The sequence below is a fragment of the Lynx rufus genome, unplaced genomic scaffold, assembly GCF_022079265.1.
Source record: "Lynx rufus isolate CCGP_SWC_20201006 ecotype Redwood Valley unplaced genomic scaffold, mLynRuf1.p SCAF_9, whole genome shotgun sequence".
Lineage (NCBI taxonomy): Eukaryota > Metazoa > Chordata > Mammalia > Carnivora > Felidae > Lynx > Lynx rufus.
Window position 1 is genome coordinate 60,598,769 of NW_025814897.1, and position 22,055 is coordinate 60,620,823.

The window sequence follows — 22,055 nt, forward strand, 5'->3', positions numbered from 1 at the left end:
TTCTCTTCTGCTGACTCTTTGTGTGGTGCTGGACAGGCTTCCTCACCTTTCAGACTTTATTTCCCCATCTGTAGGGTGATGATGCCACTCACAGGCTTCGGAAGGAGGAAGACTTCATGAGTTAATGGATGTAAAATCCTAGGGTATCTCTGTTTGTTGTTACATTTTAATAAATGCCTACCATGTGCTAAACAGTTTATAGTCTTTCTTATATTCACCCTCTGGTGAGGTTGGTATTTTTGTCCTTTTTCAATGACAAGAACACCTTTTTTGGTGAACTCCTTGTCACCCTGCAGCACTGGAATCAGGGAGGAGGGAGCAAACTCCCTTGTATCAGACACTGCAGCACTCTTGGGTCTTGGGCACAGGTGGGTTGTGGAAAGTGACTTGGCCACTGCATCCAGAGGATAAGCCACAATCTCTGTGGACAGGCTGGAAAAACTGGACATGATTGGAGAAGAGAGGCCTAGCTGGCTTGACCTGAGGACCACTTCTAGTGGGTGACCTCACTCCAGTCCCAAACCCCTGTATCTGCTTTGGAAGGAGATAGGGTTGGAGGGAGGGGATAAAAAAACTAGCCTTTAAATTGTCTCAAGGGTAAAGGATCTAGTAACTATAAAGTGTCAAAACATCTTCTTATATAAAACAATTAAGCAAATAGCCTTTGTCTTTAGGCCAGCTTGGATTTAAATCCTGGATCTACCACCTAGCTTCATGACCTTGGCAAAACTATTTAGCTTCTTGGAGCTCCCATTTTTTTTCATGAGAAAATGGAAAAATATCCCACAGGGTTAGAGGATTAAGCAAGAATATGTGTACAGAGCATTTATAAAAGACAAATGTATTGTTTCTGAATTTTACTATTATTTTGTAAGAAAATGAACTCAGGACACTGAAGTAAGGAGCATGGCAAACAGGAAAAAATGGGAAACAGCAAAGTGTATTTAACTCCATCACACCAATTTAGGGATCTCTAGGAATCAGAGAAAGGTCATGTCCAAGCTTCCAAGCACCTGAGATGGCAGTTCTCTGAACTTTCTTCACGTGTGATTGTGGGCGTGTGGTTGTCATTTCACTCTGCCGTGGACAGAAGCTTTGTACAAAATGATAGGATGCTGTGTGGAATGAGAGTCAGTGAAAACATGGCTTTGGGTGGGCCCTAAGCTGCTGTTTTGCTGAGTAGACTAAGTTGTTTCCAGAGAAAGAGCCTTTCCATTTGGGCTCTGGTCTATTAGATAATGCATGTCTTATGCATTATGTCTGACAGTTTGGGAAAAATTTCATAAGCTGTCTACTAGCACGTGGCCTTGAGAATCAGTCCTGAGTGGAGATCATGATCATTCACTTACCAGATATTTGGCTTACAAGAAGTTAGTCAACCTGAGACTCATTGTGATGACTGTCAATAACATCCTTACTTAGTGTCTGGCAGATGGTCAATAAATGATAGCAACTATTCTTGTCATCAGAAACTGATGTGTTGATCTGTGCACACTTATATTGGAACAAAACAGCACATCCCTTTAGGATATCCCTAATATGAATTTTCATTGCTATGTGCCATTTCTAACACAGTGATTTTCAGAGAACAGAAAGTCAGTTTAGTGCTTATAGGACAAATCATCAGTTCATTCCTTCAACAAATAGGCAAAATTGAATGAAGACAGATAGAAAAGAATGATTCTATTATACAGGCAAACTTGTGGTATTAGAAGTCAGAAAGGTGGTAATCACTGGCAGGATGGGGTGACTGGAAGGGGTTTCTGAACGTTCTTGGGGGCTGACAGTGTTCTGTTTTCTTGATCTAGGTGCTTGTTACACAGATGTGTTCACTTTGAGGAAATTCATCAATCTTTACACTTACAATATTTAGGTTTTTCTGTGCATATTTTCTGTGCATATTTCAACAAAAAACATATTCTAAGAATTATCAAATATGGTAAATTTGCTGAATAGAAAGATATGTTAGTAGTAATGTTTATGATGCTTAGGGGAGAGTTGACTGAGTAGGCTACAAATGTATGATGGACAAGGTCTCTTCCCTTCTGCATCCAGTATAAAGATCTTCGACCTGGTCCTGCAGAATCAGGAGCCAGGAGATCATTAAAGTTATGACAGGAGACACCCTTCTATAACAAATCTGGTCACTGTGTTTCCTGCCTATACATATACTCATTTAAATGTCCATACTTGCCTTTTAACTATTCTGCTAGTTTAATGGAAATTTGGACAATGAATCAATACAGAGAGACCAAATGAAGAAAGTAGGACAGTTAGGAGGCTGTTATAATATCTAGTGAAATGATGGCAAGTTTTAGTTTTATTGTGCTCTGAGAGGAGGGGGGTGTATTCAAATACAATGGATTTGGGGAATAAGTTATGGAATGAAAAGAGATGCTAGGTTTTTTGTTTTCCTTGGAGATTTCACAGATAACAGGAATGGGAGGAAGGCCTGACAGGTATTAGAGGGTAAACTTTGGGGACAAAGTAGGGGAATTACAGTTAGGGCTTCTATGAGACATTCAATTTATAAGGCAAACCAGTGTGAAAATACTTAGCAGGTACATGGAGATGCAGTCCTGAGGAGAGAACCTGGGGAAACTAGAAAGCCTGAAGGTGCAACATGAAGTTATGGGATCAGAGGACTTCACACACTGCACTCTGGGCTCCTTGTTGAGCACTATTAATCCTCTTCAGGTGGTAACCCTCAGACTGGTCAGCTTCACCCTTCTGCCCACACCAAGGAGAACTTCAAAGTACTTGGTGCTGTCATAATCGTGTTTATGGTAAGAGGGCTGAAAGAGATATTTAAGAGCTATGTCCACAGGACTATCTCAAAAGCAGAGTCGGAAGAAAATGTGCAAGCTTCAAGCAGCCAGCGTGAGGTGGAGATAGGTCTGGGGAAGATGGTGTTTTAACAAAAGTGAATCATCTGAGTTCCCGTCTTGTTTACTAGACTTAGCTTGAAGAACTCTTGCATACCTCCTCTAAGCCAACCCATCTTCACAGGACAGAAATTTGTCACTATTGAACAGATTCAAAAGAACCTCTTTGGGGCCTCAAAGGAATTTCCAGGAAAGAAATACAGAAAATGTTGGTTTCTTAACAACACCAGAGGAAAAACCAACCAGCCTCCTCAGAGGAAGGTTTTGAAAACACATCCTTTATTTGAATGTGTCCTTTCTGGTGTATTTGTTAACAGTTATGTCAGGCTGTGGAAAGCCTGCCTCTAAGAATAAAAATGGAGTCTATACTCCTTATTCTGAATACCATCCTAAACATTGACAGAAAATTCTTTCTTCATTATTTAATCTTCACTCTGGAGATTGACCTTTGGGTATAGCTTAAGTGAAAAAAGGAGGTTGTCTAGGTCCAAGAGAAGATATGCAGTGGCTAAAGCAGTAAGCAGAGATCAATCAACTCTTAAAATGTATTCATTGTCACTGTATCCAAAGAGAAGACCAAATTAGCCAGGAAATGGAGGGGAATAGGGCTTCTAAGAGGAATGAGGTTTTTTCGTGGCCTAAGAAAGGGTTATGGGGCAGCTCTTCCTTTCCATCCCACACTTAGTAGGGACTTTATAAGTGATGGTCAAATAAATGAATGCCTCTTACTTGTAGGGCGGACAACTCCTTCCTGGAAACACTATGTTCTCCTGCAACACCAGCACTTCTGGTCATTCTACCTTCCTCCTCACTGGCTTTCCAGGCCTGGAAGCCTCTCATTATTGGGTTTCTATCCCCATCAACCTCATCTGTGTGTTTTCCATCCTGGGTAACGGTATCATTCTTCTCCTGATCTGCACGGATCCAGCCTTACGTGAACCCATGTACATCTTCCTGTCCATGTTGGCAGCCTCCGATCTAGGCCTCTGTGCCTCTACCTTTCCCACCATGATGTGGCTTTTCTGGCTGGGTGCTCGTGAGCTGCCCTTTGATCTCTGTGCAGCGCAGATGTTCTTCATCCATGCCTTCACCTATGTGGAATCTGGTGTGCTGCTGGCCATGGCCTTTGATCGTTTTGTTGCCATCCGGGAACCTCTGCACTATGCCACAATTCTTACCCACTCAGCCATGGCCAAGGTGGGGGCTGCCATCCTGGTGAGGGCTGTCCTGCTCAACCTCCCAGGACCCATCCTCCTGCGGCGCCTGCTTTTCCCCCAGATCAGTGTACTTTCTCACTGCTACTGCCTGCACTGTGACCTTGTGGGATTGGCCTGCTCAAACACCCAGATCAACAGCTTGGTTGGCCTGGTCTCCATCCTCTTCTCACTGGGCCTTGATTCCTCCCTCATTGTGCTCTCATACGCCCTGATCCTACAAACAGTACTGGGCATTGCATCACCCGGGGAACAGCTCAAGGCACTCAACACATGTGTCTCACACCTCTGCGTTGTTCTCATCTTTTATTTGCCCAAACTGGGGCTGTCTGTGTTACACAGGGTAGAGAAGCACAGCTATCCTGCTCTGGCAGTGCTCATGGCCAACCTGCATTTCTTGGTCCCGCCTATCATGAACCCCATAGTTTACTGTATCAAGTCTAAGAAGATACGTCAGAGCCTCCTAAAGCACTTCCAGCATAAAAGGGTTGATGTCTTTTAGAAGAGCAGAAGGATCCAATGGTACATGACCCCTGTGGGGCACTCTGGGTCTTGGAGCAGGGGAGAGTTAATGTTTGAGGGTTCAATGATTCAGTTTTTACTACTGAGCATTTCGTGGGGGGCACTATTAGCTTCTATAATTACAATTTTGGGGGACTGAGACCATTGAAAAGTATATTTAAGTACCACCTTGATAATCCTCTCATTGCTGTGATTAGAGCCAAACTATTTCAGACTCATATACTGTGACATCTCCTTACCTAGGGGACCTAACCACAGCAACTGAGAGGATGTGTGTGCATACCCATTTGTGAGGCACCTCTCTCTTTTCCTCACTGGATTCCACCCCCCTCAGCCCCCATTTCTAAACCTAAGGAAGAAATATATTCCTATTACATATAAGGTTAGATGTAAATAAACTATATTCACCTTAACACTGGTCTTCTCCCAAACTTGGTATTGACCAGTTCACATAACAAGAAGTAGAAAACAGGGGTTGGAGAGTGAGAAACACATAGGATGACAATGAACATGCTGAATTTATCTAGCACTTATTTGTAGTCTAGGGAGTCATAGTTTTCTCTTGATTCTCTTCATGTGTGTCTCTGCTTTGAACTTGAAAGTAAGTTTGGTCCTGTTAAACTTAGGAAAGATGCTCAGTATAACTTCTGGATAGTGCTGGTTTCTCAAGCATCAGTGGTAAAGGTGGAACAGCCACTCACTTGCAATGCAGGTGATCTGCTAGGATATAAGCCCCATGAGACTGGGGATTTGGGGACTGTTTTGTTCACTGATCTGTCCCCAGCTCCAAGAACAGTGTCTACCATATAATACGTGCTTGGTATATATTGAATAAATGAGTAGGAAAGACAAAGGAAGAAGAAAAAATCTTGAGAGCTGATCCCCAGGAATGGAGAAGACTGAGAGATCCAAATACCTGAGGCCTGTGGGGAGAATGAGCAGTTGGTGAACTGCAATGGAATGAAGTCAGGATGAATATCAGAGGCCTTGGTGATGAGGTATGGCTCTGTCTAGATCACATGGTCCAGAAGGCTGTTTCCAAGGGTGAAGCTCAGAGAGGAGATTAAGTTTTTTGTGGAGATTTTCCCAAAGCTGCTTGCAAATTTCCAGGGGAAATTTTACCCAGAAACTGAAGGGCGTCCCATTTCAGCTCTAGCATTGTCCTTGGCTTGTTCAGTTCTAAAACAACTAAAAATTTCATGGAAAATTAAAATAGGAATATTCCTGGTAGAAAATAACCACTCAAATCTAATAGAAAAAGCCACAATAGAGTTATTTGAAACTTTTTGTTTATATCTATAGCCATCCACATAATTGGTAATTTAGTGATTGTTGTCATTTCTTTTTTTTAAAAAAATTTTAAATACAGACATGGATTTTTTATTTTTGTTAATTTTAAAAAATTTTTTAAAATTTACATCCAAATTAGTTAGCATATAGTGCAACAATTATTTCAGGAATAGTTTCCTTAGTGCCCCTTACCCATTTATCCCATTCCCCATCCCACAACCCCTCCAGTAACCCTCAGTTTGTTCTCCATATTTATGAGTCTCTTGTTTTGTCCCCGTTTTTATTTTATTTTTGTTTCCTTTCCCTTATGTTCATCTGTTTTGTCTCTTAAAGTCCTCATATGAGTGAAGTCATATGATTTTTGTCTTTCTCTAATTTGACTTAGCATAATACCCTCCAGTTCCATCCACGTAGTTGCAAATGGCAAGATTTCATTCTTTTTGATTGCTGAGTAATACTCCATTGTGTGTGTGTGTGTGTGTATACACATACACATACCACATCTTCTTTATCCATTCATCCATCGATGGACATATGGGCTCTTTCCATACTTTGGCTATTGTTGATAGTGCTGCTATAAACATGGGGGTGCATGTGTCCCTTCGAAACAGCACACCTGTATCCCATGGATAAATGCCTAGTAGTGCAATTTATGGGTCATAGGGTAGTTATATTTTCAATTTTTTGAGGAAACTCCATACTGTTTTCCAGAGTGTCTGCACCAGCTTGCATTCCCATCTTTAAAAATTTTTTTAAATGTTTATTTTCGAGAGACAGAGAGAGAGAGAGCATGAGTGAAGGAGGGGCAGAGAGAGAGAGAGAGAGAGAGAGAGAGAGAATCCAAAGCAGGCTCCAGGCTCCAAGCTGTCAGCATAGAGCACGACACAGGGCCTGAACTCATGAACTGTGAGATCGTGACCTGAGCCGAAGTTGGACCCTTAACTGACTGAGCCACCCAGGCACCCGATTGTTGTCATTTCTATGTATCATTTTCATGAACTGAGACAAGAGAGAAGGAGGAACTCAGAGGCAGGAGGCAGGGTGAGGAACTGTGAACCTGATACATGCAGTTCTAGCAGGAAAACTTGTTTCTGCTGTTAGATGTATTTGCATTGGCCACTGTAGCATGGATTCTAAGAACTCATAACCCTGTGCTTATCAGTAACTAGGAGGAGGCCACTTCAGATCTCTGTCTGAAGGCCACAGATCTTGCCCATTGAGGTCCAGAAGCAAGGATAACAAATCATGAGTTTATAGTTACCATTTTATTTATTTATTTATTTATTTATTTATTTATTTAAAACTGAGTTGAATCCTCAGCAGTTTTTTTAAGTTTATTTATTTTTGAGACAGAGAGAGACAGAGCATGAACGGGAGAGGGGCAGAGAGAGAGGGAGACACAGAATCGGAAGCAGGCTCCAGGCTCTGAGCCATCAGCCCAGAGCCCAACGTGGGGCTCGAACTCACGGACCATGAGATGGTGACCTGAGCTGAAGTCCGATGCTTAACCGACTGAGCCACCCAGACACCCCTATAGTTACCATTTTAGAATATTATGTCTGATAATAGCCAACCAAAGGTTTCAGAGTCTAGTTTGACAGGCCACTTTGGAAGAGGAGGTCATTTGTGCTATATAGCTTGTGCTATATGACAAGGTTACACAACAGGGTCACAAATCTTGTACTAAATAAGCAACTGTGTTATCTAGGTCCCTCTGCCCACTTTACCCTCCACCCCAATAACAAGAGGTTCCTATCAGAGAGCCAGTATGTCTCTGAGGGTCCACCAACGTCTATCAGGAACCCACAGCTGACATGATTGTGTTCAAAATCACAAGCAGCCTTGGGCAGTTAAAACAAAAACATTGCATACAGGCCCTGAGGCTGGAAAAGTCCATTATGAGGGTTAGCAGAATTAAGTTTGGATATTAGACACCCAATCTAGGATTGTAGGGATCCTTTGGCTTTGTCATTTTTACCTTTTCTCAATAGCAGCACTAAACTTGGAACCTTTTCTCATTTTAATCTCTGTCAATGTAGCATGACCATTCCTACATTCCATGGCTGCACTGACATCAAGAGCTGGAAGGGGTATGATGGTCTCTGTCTCTACTACTTTATCTTCAGGGCACAGACATCCAAGCATATTCCAAATAATGCCTTCTTCTGCTCCACAGACATGGTAACTATTGAATTATCTGAGCCTGACACAAAGTGAGGTCCTGAGATGGTTTCTAGAAAGCTGAACTACTAGTTTGCAGTTAAAACATCAGAGTGTGATACATAGTGGTTTTAGTGTCATTAGTTAAAAAAGTCTGTGTACAGGAATTCTAAAGACCTTGCACTTAATCTTTAAGCTAATAAGACTTTCCCCCACCCATGAAGAAGATTGGAGTTAAAAAAAAATCTTACTCCTGGACTATAACAGCAAAAAGAAGAGGTCCTCCATGGTAGCTTTAAAAGGGATTCTAATTTTCTGCAGCCAGAAGACAGACTGCTGAAAATCATTCCCAGGATAGGACTGTAAGGGTGGCAGAAATATAAAGATGACTGAATTACAGTCTCAATAGATCATCTATATCAAAATAAATTTCCTGACACAGAAAGTATGGGGCCTTATAAGCAGGAAATGAGGCATTTCAGTGAATGAGCCTAATACTACTGGACCTTCAATATTTTCCAAACTTTCTAGGCTGGCAGAAGTGTCTCTTTTCCCCTTGCAAGCAGAGAACAGTTCCTATGCCTGGGAATCATGACATTATCTTACTTGAAGCAGGTGCTTTGCAAGAGGTTTGTTGCTCTCTTCAAGCTCTACTTCATCACTTTTCATTATTTTCAAGCCAAGTTATACCTTAGAATAGTGTAGGTGGAGAAAGACAGTATTTGCTTCTAGAGGCCATAACTTACATGCATAGAAAATTGTAGAATGTATAAATATAGTATACCTCTTATCTCCCCCCATCAAGAGTGCCAGAAGTCTGAATTCCAGTTGAGAAACATTATATTAACATAATAAAATTCCTATACAGATTCTTACTTCACCAGTGTCTTCCCTTCTTTGCTGTCTTTTCCTCTTCTGACCCTGTATCTTACGGTGGCTCAGGCTCTGTATACCAATCTTAAGTCTTTGGCAACTGTCTCTATTTCTTAGAAATACTGATGGATTGTCTCGACCCATTTCACACAGATATTATTCTGTTTCTAGCCACCAAAGCACTTAGTATGTCTTCTGACTCTTGAGATGGTCCAGGCAGTAATTTTATAGCTACTCATTGCTTCAGAGCACTTATTAGTAGCAATAACTTGTTTAGGCCTATTTAATTACTCATCTGAATAGGATATAATATTGGCCCCAGGCCTATTGGAGTTACAAAACAGAGAAAAGTGATGTCATGAGAAAGGCTTATAATCCTGTTAGGAGAATGCTTAAATAGTGGGTATCAGAAAGGACAAAGAAACCAAAGGGCTCTAAAACTGACCTTCAGGTGAGGAGAACAGGTGGGTCTAAGGAACAGATGAGACAATAGTACAGTACATGTTAGATGAACCAGCTGGACAAGAATGAAACGAGTAGAGAGTGCAATAATCCTGGCCACTAGGTGTAATTTTTCCTGTATTACAAGGTCAGGGAGACTGCAAGGAAGTAACTGCACATAGCTTTATTTAGGGTAGCATCCCTGATATCTGAAATTTCCTGTTTTTGGGAAACAGAGTTTGACATTTTAGTTTCACTAAGTTGGGGACAATTGGTAACACCTCAGACTTTGATTAAATCTTCAGAAAAGCTGTGTCTTAATAGTACATCCACACACTAAGAGCTGTGATCTTGGAATAAGGATAAAATGAAATAATAAAGTCTTAAAGCCTGAAGTTAAACTTCATAGGGTAAGATCATTGATTCACCAATAAGTTAAGTATTCCTGCCAGAAAACACTCAAGGAAAAATAACAGAATCCAGAGATTTTTCAATTTTTTCAATCATTTACAATGTCTAGTATACATTGAAAAATTACTATACATACCAAAAAAGGCACAATCAAGAGGAAAAAAAGCAGAAAGAGACTTCTCATAACCCATATTTTGGGATAAAAATATGTTCTCTTTGTGTTTGGAATTAAAAACTAAAACAAATATTTCAGCATAAATATAAAAACAATTAAAAAATATAAAGGGGATGCCTGAGTGGCTCATTCAGTTAAAGGTTGACTCTTGATTTTGACTCAGGTCGTGCTCTTGCAGTTGTGGGATTGAGTGATTCATTAGGCTCTGTGCTGACAGCATGGAGCCTGGTTTGGATTCTCTCCCTCTCTCTATCCTGCTTCTCTGCTCACACTCTATCAAAATGAATAAACTTAAAAAAAATACAAAGAATATGGATAAATAGACAACTGTTAGTATGCAACCTCCTTTGGAGCTTCTCAGTTGTAATCTGAAATGGGCCCCTGTACATAGAAGGCAAGGAGACACTGAAGAAAAAGGCAAATCACTCCAGATTGGTGGGTGGAAGATTTAATAAGCAAGGAAATTTACATATGAGGCTCATCTTGGGCAGCCATAAGGTGAGTTGATCTCTGCATACACTCACCAGAATCTTAAAAGTTTATATAGAGGACTTAGCTGAGCAAAGTCACATATATCATACAAATGGTCTCAAAAACACCTTACTCTTGGGGCACCTGGGTATCTCGCTCGGTTAAGCATCTGTCTCTTGATATTGGCTCAGGTCATGATCTCACAGTCAGGAGATCAAGCCCTGCATTGGGATTCTTTCTCTCTGCCCCTCCCTGACTCTCTCTCTCTCTCTCTCAAAATAAAACAAACATAATACCTTACTCTCTCAAGGATATGTCCTTGGAACAGCTCCCAGTGTGAGAGTGGGAGGCAGAGCATACATCCTAAGGACCCAGGAAGAGGAGAGGAGCCTCTGGTTACCTGGGTTCAGCAGTTCTCCTGATATGGAGATTTAAGGAGAAATTTAGAAACTGCATAAGCATAATGGAATCAAATGAAACTTTTAGATCTGCAAATATATCTGAAGTAAAATCATTTTTGGGAATAACATGAGATTGTACAATGCAAAGGAAAGGATAGAGAGCATGAAGACCAAGTTAATAAACATTATCTAGTATTCTATTACTTAGTTAATATTAACTAGTTAACTAGTATTCTATTAACTAGTTAATAGAAGCAGAGAGAAAATAGTTTAAATAAATGGAATGACATTTGGGTCCCTATCAAGTAGTCTTAGAGATAGGTGTTTGAAGTCCAAGAAGGAGAAGAATGGGTCAGAAAAATACTTGGTGAATGAATTAAAACATTTTTTCAAATTTCATTACAGAATAATAAAATTAACCCACAGACCCAGGAAATTGAGCCCCCAGAAAAATGAATACAAAAAAAACTATACATTGATACAAAATCAAACTGATGAAAACCAAATACAAAGAAGAAAATATAACCAAAAGTTCTGAAAAAAGATATTACATATATGGGAATAATGGTAAGAATGATGACTGACGTTTGTAAGAAAAAAAATGAGATAAAAAAATAAAGGACTAACATATTTAACGTGCTAAAAGGAAGAATAAACCCATCAATATAGAGTTCTATAACTAACAAAATATTTTTTACCAAAGAAAATTTTCAGGGGCACCTGGGTGGCTCAGTCAGTCCAACTCTTGATTTCAGCTCAGTCATGATCTAACAGTTTGTGGGTTCAAGCCCCATGTCGGGCTCTGTGCTGATTGTGCAGAGCTTTCTTAGGATTCTCTCTCACTTTCTTTCTGCCCCTCCCACCACTCTCTCTCAAAATAAATAGACTTAAAAAAATTTGTAAAAATTTTAAGGAAAAATTTTTTCAGGTAAAAGCAGAGACTTTCTTTCCAATAAACTTATACTACAAAAATGTTAAAGTAAATGATTCATGTTGAGAAATACTTTATGAAAATTTAGACTATGGGAAGGAAAGAAGAGCACTGAAAATAGTAAATATATATACAAAAGTTTTCTTTTATTAAATCCTTTAAGCTGGTTTAGTTTTTGAAGTTTATAATGTATATAAAATATATGTAAATATACATTTTATGTAAAATATATATAAAAATAACAAAGGACAGAACTAAACTGTTGTAATATTCTTATGATTTCCATGAAGTGGTATAACATTAATTCAAGGAAGATTGTGATAAATGGGATAAATCCTAGAGCTACCAATAGAACAATAATATGAAGTACAGCTAAACACAAGTAGAGGGCATAAAATGGTATTTTAGTATATGTTCAATTAACCCCCCAAAATGCAATACAGGAGAAATAAGGGAACAAAGAATACAAGAGACATATACAAAACACATAGTAAGATAGACTTAAGTATATTATAACATTAAAAGTAAACAGATTACATATTCCAGTTAATACGCAGAATTTATCAGACTAGATGCATAATCAAGGCCCAACTTATGCTCTTTATAGTTAACTAAATATAAAGCCACTTGAAGTTTAAAAGTAAAAAGATAGACAATGTACAATTTAAGCAGAAGAACATAGGTTGTATAATATCAGCAAAATTGACTTAAATGCAGATTACTACTCATAATGTTAAGTGTCAATTCATCAAGAATATATAAAAATTATACATTTGTATGCACCTAATAACAAAGCTACAAAATACACGAAGCAAAACTGACAGAAATAAAAGGAAAAATAGAGAAATCCACAACTGTAGTTAGAGATTTTAACAGTTGCATCAGTGACTGACAGAAGAATCAGATAAAAAAATCTTTAATATGATAAAGTTGATCATTGATCAACTTGACCTAAGTGATAATCCTAAAACACACTCCAAATATGCAGGAACATTTTAAGTGCACATGGACTATTCACCCAGATAGACCATATAAAGGGCCATAAAACAAGTGTGAATACATTTTGAAGGACTGAGATACAGTGTATGTTTTCCAACCATGATGGAATTAAATGATACATTAATAGTAATAAATAATATAGAAAAATCACTAAATACTAGGAAAGTAAGCAACACACTTAAAATAACCAATGGGTCGCAAAAAAAAGTCATAAGGGAAATTAAATAGTACAAAATTTTTTAACAGAACATATCAAAATTTGTGGAATGCAGCTAAAGCAAAGCATGGAGAGTTTATACATACACTCTTTTTTTTTTTTATTAGGAAACATGTTTAAAATCAATGGTCTAAGTTTCCACCTTAAGAAACTAGAAAGAGAATAGACTATTAAACCCAAAGTAAATAGAAGAATGGAAATAAAGAGTAGAAATTAAAGAAAAACAAATAGAGAAAAAAGAAAAATCATCAAAACCACAGTCTGGTTCTAAAAATTAAATTGATACACCTCCTCTCCCCACCCCCCGCATGACAAAACAGGACAAAACAAACACAAATAACTAATAGAATAAGTGGTGACAAGTCCTACAGAATTGAAAGGATTATAAGGGGATATTATAAATAATTTTATACATATGTTGGTATATTATAACAGTTGTTACTTTGAGAATCTAGACGAAGTGGGAAGATTATGAAAATAGAACATTTGAATAGAATTCATTAAAAATTAAATATAAAATAGGGGCGCCTGGGTGGCTCAGTCAGTTGAGTGTCTGATTTCGGCTCAGGTCATGATTTTGCAGTTCGTGAGTTTGAGCCCTGCGTCAGGCTCTGTGCTGACAGCTCAGAGCCTGGAGCCTGCTTTGGATTATGTGCCTCCCTCTCTCTGCTCCTTCCCCACTCATGCTCTGTCTCTCTCAAAAATGAATAAACATTAAAGAAAAATAAATGTAAAATAAAAAAAAAAGGAAACTTCAGATCCAGATTTCTTTCCTGTGTAATTGTATCAAATGTTTAAGGAATAAATGTTACATGAATGTTTTCAGAAAACAGAACAATAAGGAACACTTTATTACATTTTATGAGTAAAAAAAAAAGCCCTGATATAAGAACTTGACAAGAAAATTACAAGAAACTTAAAAGATCAGTATCTGTCATGAACATAGACACAATTATCTCTATCAAAACATTAACAAACTAATTCCAGCAATATACAAATATGGTACCACATCATGACCAAGTGGGGTTTATTCCAGGAATGTAAGGTAGTTTACCACTTAAAAGTAAGTCAATTAGTATACTACATTAATAGCATGAAGGAGAAAAATCATGTGATCACTTAACTATATGAAAAAAATATGATGACTAAATTCAACATCATCTGGATAATAACTTTCAACAATTCGTAAAGGGAACCTTTGAAAAACCTACAGTTAGCATGATACTTAGGAAAGTATTCAATCTACCATAATTAAGATCAGAAACAAAGCAAGGATGTTTGCTTAACTCTATTGAATATTGTTTCAGAGATCCTAGCCAGTATGAAATCTGAAAAAATAATTTCTACAAAAATTATTGCTAGGGTTTTGATATGATTTCTAACAAATTGATTTCAAAACATATATAGGAATGTAAAGAACATGGAACAGCCAGAACCACTGTGGAAGTATAATGTCGGAAGACTTACACTACCTCCTTTCGAGACTTATAATAAAGTTAAGACAGTGTTGATATGAGGATATAAGATTTATATGATAGTCGAATAGATTAACAAAAGAGAGAAGAAAATTCAGAAATACATCCATACATAAAAAGTTGACTGATATTTGGCAAAGTTGTCAAGGAAATTTTGAAATACATCCATACATAAAAAGTTGACTGATATTTGGCAAAGTTGTCAAGGAAATTTTGAGAAGAGTCTTTCAACAAATTCTGGAACTGAATATCCATAAATGAAAAAATAAATCTTGATCTCTACTTCACACCATATATAATTATAATTTGTGTTTGATCACAGACCTAAAATTAAAAGCTAAATCTATAAAACAAAGTACTAACCATGAATAAGATTGTTAATTTTATCATAACTAAAATTTCTTTTTATCAAAGGAGACTAGTAATAAAATCAAAAGGCAACCCACACAATTGGCCAATATTTTCACTATGTTTATATGACAGATGACTTGTATTCAGAATATATAAATAGCTAGTATAATCAAAACAAAAAAATTCAATAAAAGTGGACAAAAAAACTTTAACAGACATTTCATAGAAGGTATATGCATGAACAGTTAAGTGTATAAAATATTGCTCAACGTCAGTCATCAAAAGCAAATTAAAACCACAAATCACTATTTTATACATATTGGAATGGGTAAAATAATAAAGAATGATAGTTTAAAGGGTTGATCAGGATGTGGAACAACCAAGTGTCATACATCACTCATGACAGTATAAAATGGTACAATTACTTTGGAAAACCATTTGGCAGGTTCTATTAAACATACACTTACTTTATAACCCAGAAATTTTAATATTCATAGCATATTTATAATAGCAAAAAAAAAAAGAAAGCAACTCAAGTGTCCCAAAATAGTTAAACTTTGATGTATTCATGCAATGGAATATCAGCAATAAAAAAGAATTAACAGCTGATGCAGACAAATACAAAGGAACCTCAAAAACATGTTTGAGACATGGGAAACAAAAGCAAAAATGAACTATTGGGACCTCATCAAAATAAAAAGCTTCTTTCTGCACAGCGAAGGAAACAATCAGCAAAACTAAAAGGCAACCAACAGAATGGGAGAAGATATTTGCAAATGACATCTCAGATAAAGAATTAGTATCCAAAATCTATAGAAAACTTATCAAACTCAACACCCAAAAAATAAATAATCCAGTGAAGAAATGGGCAAAAGACATGAATAGACACTTCTCCAAAGGAGACATCCAGATGGCCAACTGACACATGAAAAAATGCTTAACATCACTCATCATCAGGGAAATACATATCAAAACCACAGTGAGATACCACCTCACCCCTGTCAGAATGGCTAACATTAACAACTCAGGCAACAACAGATGTTGGCGAGGATGTGGAGAAAGAGGATCTCTTTTGCACTGCTAGTGGGAATGCAAACTGGTGCAAGCCACTCTGGAAAACAGTATGGAGGTTCCTCAAAAAGTTAAAAATAGAACTACCCTACAATCCAGCAATTACATTACTAGGTATTTATCCAAGAGATACAGGTATGCTGTTTTGAAGGGGCACATGAACCCCAATGTTTATAGCAGCACTATCAACAACAGCCAAAGTATGGAAAGAGTCCAAATGTCCATAGACAGATGCGTGGATAAAAATGCATGTGGTGTACAGATGTATGTGATATATATATATATATATATATATATATATATATATATATATAATAAAATGGAGTATTACTTGGCAATCAAAAAGAATGAAATCTTGCCATTTGCAACTACATGTATGGAACTACAGGGTATTATGCTAAGTGAAATTAGTCAGAGAAAGACAAGTATCACATGACTTCATATGAGGACTCTAAGATACAAAACATGAACAGAAGGGAAACAAAAATAATAAAAATGGAGGGGGGGGTAGGAAAAAACCTAAAAGACTCTTAAATATAGAGAACAAACAGCTGGAGGGGTCGTGGGAGAGGGGACGGACTAAATGAGTAAGGGGCATTAAGGAATCTACTCCTGAAATCATTGTTGCACTATATGCTAACTTGGATGTAAATTAATAAAATTATTAATAAAAACAAAAAAACCATGTTAAGTCAAGGAAGTTGGACACATAGAATATGTATCATTCCACTTATATGAACTTTTAGAACAGTAAGTTTGATACAAGGTAATCCAAATCAAACAGTGGTTTTCTCAGTGGGTGAGCCCTAAGGGTATTACCTGGAAAGAACACAAGGGAAATTTCTGGGATTATAAAAATGCTCTGTATCTTGATTAAGGTGGTAGTTATACTGATGCACACATTTGTCAGAGATCATCTAACTATATACTTAACATATGCATTTTATTTTAGATAAATTATATCTCGTTAAAGAATAGTTTGGGAAAAATAAATCCAATTGTAACCAATGGTCCCAAATACAGTGTAGCTGGTTTCCTTGATTCCCCCCTAATTTGAATTAAATATCCTGGGGACTAGAATTTATTGGCCATTCTGTGGTCTCTAGTTGTCTGGCAACCTGGGATGTTTATGGGTAAATTAAAACTACTAATTTTGTGTGTGCTGAGCCCTTGAGTGAAGGAAGAACTATTATGTTAACTTGGAAGTCACTGAGAGTATGTTGCATGGGATAGGGTGGTAGTGGTGGGTTTGCAGATGTCTCCTATTCAATCTGTCACCAGGGATTTATTTTCCTGAATCATCATTATATTTCCAATTCCTAGAATGGTGCTTAGCATATTGCATATTCTCAGAAAAGTCAGTGATGTTAAGAAAAGAATAGATCTTATTAGATTTTTGGTCTCAGGGTGTAGATTTATAGGAACTCACCTGGTAAAGAGTAAAAACCACAGAATTTAGAATTAAAGAGATTTAACCCTGGCTCTGATATTTGATTTCTTGGACAAGTTATTACCTTCCTAATCTTCTGACTCTATAAAGGGGGGTAGTTATGTGCTCATCAGATGGTTATGGGGCTGTAATAAGACGATGTACATCCTCCTAAGGCACTGAAGAGTGTTAAACTAATCCACTGCTGTAACTAGATGAAGTTCTGATGACCTAGGTCTTCTTGAGCCTGCTAGTGGCCTTCTCCTTTGTAAAGCTCTTTCCTAGCTTACTAAAATGCTTTACCCTGGAGCCAAATACGTATTAAATACCTATCAATCTGCCTGTAGAGTCTGAGCACAGATGTCAGAACCAGAGACTGAGAACTCTGGATCCTAATGGACCTTCTAAATCACAGCCATCACTTTCATTTTTAAAAACCTGCTCGGGAGGTCAAATTGGAATGTTTTCTCTATTTCATCTCTAAAGAAGGGGTTTGGTCTTTTCCCTGGACCTTTGAGGCTTGGTGGCAGCTCCACATGGCCACCCCACGGACTAGAAGAAAAGACTAAGGATATCAGACTTGAGTCATGAAGTATGAGACTTTGTTCCCACACCTCACACTCAGGTGTGGTTGAAGGCTTCTGAGAAAGCAGCCTTTCCTATTTGGACAGAAGTGGAATGAGATGAGGTGGGTCCTAAGACCTCTTTTCCCCTGAACAAGTTAGATGTCCTTACTCAGTACCCATTGTCTCTGTGCTTATCCTAATATTCATTTAATTTGGCTTAACTTATTTGGTTTTGCTGTTGTCTCCTATATGTAGGTCTCCTCCAACAGTGAAAAGTCTCCATGAGCACTTTTGACCATATCATGTCCATACCTAGATTTTAACATAGTGTATACTCAGTAAAAAAGATGAAAATTCTCACCTTCCAGAGAACCTTCCTAGATTGACATTATACCTTGTTGCCTATTCTTCTGTACAGCAGGCACAGTTTTCCCAAAGCCCATTGCTGAGTGCTAGGTCTCCATTTCTGTTTCTCTAATTCTGTGTGTTTCTCCTGTCAAACTGAGAGTTCACTGAGGGAGGCATGCATGTATCCATATCAGGGTAGGAGCACCTGACTGTGGATGAAGGTTATTTCTTCTTGTCAGACTGTGAGTCTTATCTTTTTTATTTTATCAAGGTCTCCTAGAAGGGAGGAGTCCTGTCAGAACAGCAGTGTGGAATTCCCTGGGAGGTGATCATCAGCTTGGTGACCATGTTTCCCAATAAACATGGGATCCCTAGGCTTTGTAATCATATCTACATCACAAATGGGAAATACCTAATGGTTCCTCATCCTTCAGACTTGTGCTACTTATCTCCTTATCAAAGTAAGGATACTATTGAGTGTGGGCTTCTCTCTCCACCATGCTGGGAACCACTGGTCTCTTAAACATTACCATTGACTCACAAACTGGCCCTCATACACAGAGGACAAGAGGAGACCAATGCAAGAGGCAGGCCACTCCAGATGTGTAGGTGGCAGGTTTAAAAAGCAAGGGAACTTACTTATGAGATTTGTGTTAGTGACCCCAAGTACCCACCTGTCAAATCTTAAAAGTTTATAGAGAGGTCTTAACTGGGTTCAGTCATGTATATTGGCCAGATGGGCTCAACAATACCTTACTCTCTCAAGGCTGTGTTCATGGAACAGCTCTCACCGTGGGAATAGCGGGTAGAATGTATATTCCAGGGACAGGCGAAGGCGTGAGGAACCTCCAATTGCCCAGTCTAGCTCACAGTTTAACTGGTGGCTACATATTCCCAATGGCCCACTCCAACAATTGCCCAAACCTAAAGGAAGAAGACAAGGTTCTAGGGTGGGGTTGGAGATTTAAGACTGAACAATGCCCCGCTTCAACAGTCGGAGGGCCCCATCCCGGATCTGCTTGGTCTTCATGCCATAGATGATGGGGTTGAGCATGGGTGGTACAACAAGGTAGAGGTCAGCCAAGAGGATATGGATGTGCCGGGGCACATGCTGGCCAAAGCGCTGAGTGTAGAATGAGAAGAGCCCTGGTGTATAGAAGAGAAGGATGACACCCAGGTGGGAGCCACAAGTGCCAAAGGTCTTAGCTCTTGCCTCTTTGGAGGAGAGGCCTAACACAGCCCGGAGGATTAGTGTATAGGAGACAGTGATGCAGATGGAATCTGTGCCCACAACTAGCGTGGCAGCAGTAATGCCATAGATGTTGTTTGGCCGTGTACCCCCACAAGCCAGCTTTACCACAGCCATGTGCTCACAGTAGGAGTGGGCCACCACTCGGCTACAGTAGCTCAGCCTTGCCAATAAGCATGTGAGTGGGGTCATGAGGCCCAAGCCACGAAACACAGCAGCAGCTGCCAGCTTGCCCACAGCCTCTGGGGGCAACAATGACCCATAGTGCAGTGGCCGGCAGATGGCCAAGTAGCGGTCAAAGGCCATTGCTAACAGGATACCAGATTCAACAGCTGAAAAGCCATGGATAAAGAACATCTGAGTAGCACAGGCCCCAAAGTCAATCTCAGTAGCATTTGTCCAAAAAAGTGCAAGGAGTTTGGGCACAGTAGAAGTGCAGAGCACCAGGTCAATGATGGACAGCATGCATAGGAACAGGTACATGGGCTGGTGCAGTGCAGGCTCTGATCGCACCACCAGCAGCACTGCCATGTTTCCAAGCACTGCCAGGGCATACATGGAGCAGAAGGGAAATGCAATCCAAAAGTGGGATGCCTCCAGGCCAGGAATTCCCATGAGCAGAAAAGAGTTTGGGTTCTGATGGCTGTGGTTTGTGAAATGCATGGTCAGGTCCAGGTAGGGTAGGTAGAGAAGACCTTACTGCCCTGCTCTGAACCCTAGGAAGCTCTGACAGATGAAGCCATTGGGATTCATTCTTATTCTGTGGCTGAAACTGAAAGGATAGCAGAAAAAATTTGAGTTAGATCTCATAAAAAACATCCAGGATAAGAAGGTTGTATAGCATTGGGAAGTGATGCATGACAGGAGGTGAATTTATCATTACCAGGGATCAGAGGAGCCTTTCCACTTAAGTCTGATTCAACAATGTCTAGGCTAGGCTGTAGGGTGAGTGACATGGTTGTAGAACTCACTCTTGTTACTTATCCTCACCATGGAGAATCTTCTATGCCTGTGAACCCAATTCTGCCTTGTACTCTTATTTTCTTCTGATATGCCTATGTGACAATAAAATAATATAAAAATCAAAGGTCAGGCACATTTGATTTGTGGTTACTTTTCAAGATGGGAAGATCAAGACTGAGAGATAAGAGAAAGCAGAGTGGGGGGGGGTGTTGTTGGATGGGTTTTTTCAAGCCACTGAGCCCATGGTTATTCACAGATGAGGCTCAGAACAACAAACACACGGTGAAAGGCTGAGTCTCATGTAGTCTGCTAAAGCCGTAACATTGCCTGGCTTATGTTAGTACTAGAATCCTGCGCTTGTCATAGGTTTCTGTGTGAAACAGGTGAGATCATGCAGAATTGGTCAGTGGTAGATGTCAAGTTAATTTGGCCATAATAGGTGATCTGATAAAGTTACTGAGGAATGAAAACACAGTCTTATAAAAAATCAAAGGTACATGAAGAGGGTATGAGAAGTAAATTTTAATCACTGGGAACACAATTGTTAACTGTAAGCAAATATGGAGACCAGCTTGGTCAGATTATGGCATGGAGCTTCTACACATGTCCACCCCATCTCTTTGCCTATTACCCACACTTTCTATATTCCCTGATCTTCCCTTACCTAAAAGTACCTTCTCACTATTCTCTGATCCACTAGCCAGCCAGTAATTGAGAGTTTGAGAAAGAATTTGATTAAAAAGTCAGGAAGGGGATAGTAGAGGGAGAGAAGAGGATGAAAAGGAAAGTTGAGAACAAGACACAGGAATAAACACAGGAGATATTCGGGAGAGAACAGTACACCTTTCTCACACTGGTTTCTAATATGATGGGATGTGACTGTGTTCTGGCTGTTAGTGGGAACAGAGAGGGTGGAACTGCTTGAGCCCTCTGGAGATAAGTCCATCTATATCCCTAACCTTAAGCTGCAGTACTCCTTGCAATCGCTTCCATCAGCTATCCATACCCAGAAAGAAAGAGGCAAGAAGGCAAAGGATAAGGTCTTCTCATGTGGTCTGGGGGAAGGAACCCTGGACCAGGATGCCATCTCAGTGCCCAATGTGGCTGTTACTGTGATATGGAGACAAACATCTTGTCCCTTTATGTCTTATCATCCCTTCTTCCATGCATTTAAAATTTTCCTTCTGTGCTATTTCCCTTCCTGAGTTTCTACCAGAGAGCTTGGGACCAAGAATACTCAGATGGTATTTCAGTTTTGGTGGTAGATGAAGGGTCAGGGACAGAGAGAAATCTGGGTGGGGGGTGGGGAGTCCTTGTAAAATGGTATATGTAAAGCTGTTCCATTCTGAGCACACCATGTATTTATTTAGTTCAGCATGTGACTCTGTATATGTTGCTGTATAAAATGCATGAACAAGGCTGTACTCAGACATGGTACGTACATTTAGATAAGACATTGTTTTTAGAGTGTCCATACTTCAATGCCCTTTCTTTGGTGTGGAGAAAATTGAGAGCTGAATAATCTAGACATAAATGGGAGAGACTTGCTTTTTCCCCCCACCTTTTCTTCCAGTCTTTTAATAATTGAATCAAGTTTCCTCAGCCTCTGAGCT

The 22,055-nt window shown here is 39.1% G+C and overlaps 2 protein-coding genes across 2 annotated transcripts; one reads left to right on the forward strand and one right to left on the reverse strand.

Annotated features, from left to right (window-relative positions):
• Positions 1-3,647: 3,647 nt before the first annotated feature.
• On the forward strand, positions 3,648-4,601 carry LOC124504855 (olfactory receptor 51H1-like). The gene has a single exon (XM_047070449.1). The coding sequence runs from the start codon at positions 3,648-3,650 to the stop codon at positions 4,599-4,601; it is 954 nt and encodes a 317-aa protein (XP_046926405.1).
• Positions 4,602-19,194: 14,593 nt separating this feature from the next.
• On the reverse strand, positions 19,195-20,142 carry LOC124504576 (putative olfactory receptor 52P1). The gene has a single exon (XM_047070012.1). It carries the CDS (start codon positions 20,140-20,142, stop codon positions 19,195-19,197), a length of 948 nt encoding a protein of 315 aa, XP_046925968.1.
• Between the last annotated feature and the right edge of the window lie 1,913 nt (positions 20,143-22,055).

Bases quoted from the DNA above. Each gene is read 5' to 3' on its own strand.
- LOC124504576 (XM_047070012.1), bottom strand. From the start codon at position 20,142: ATGCATTTCACAAACCACAGCCATCAGAACCCAAACTCTTTTCTGCTC.
- LOC124504855 (XM_047070449.1), top strand. From the start codon at position 3,648: ATGTTCTCCTGCAACACCAGCACTTCTGGTCATTCTACCTTCCTCCTC.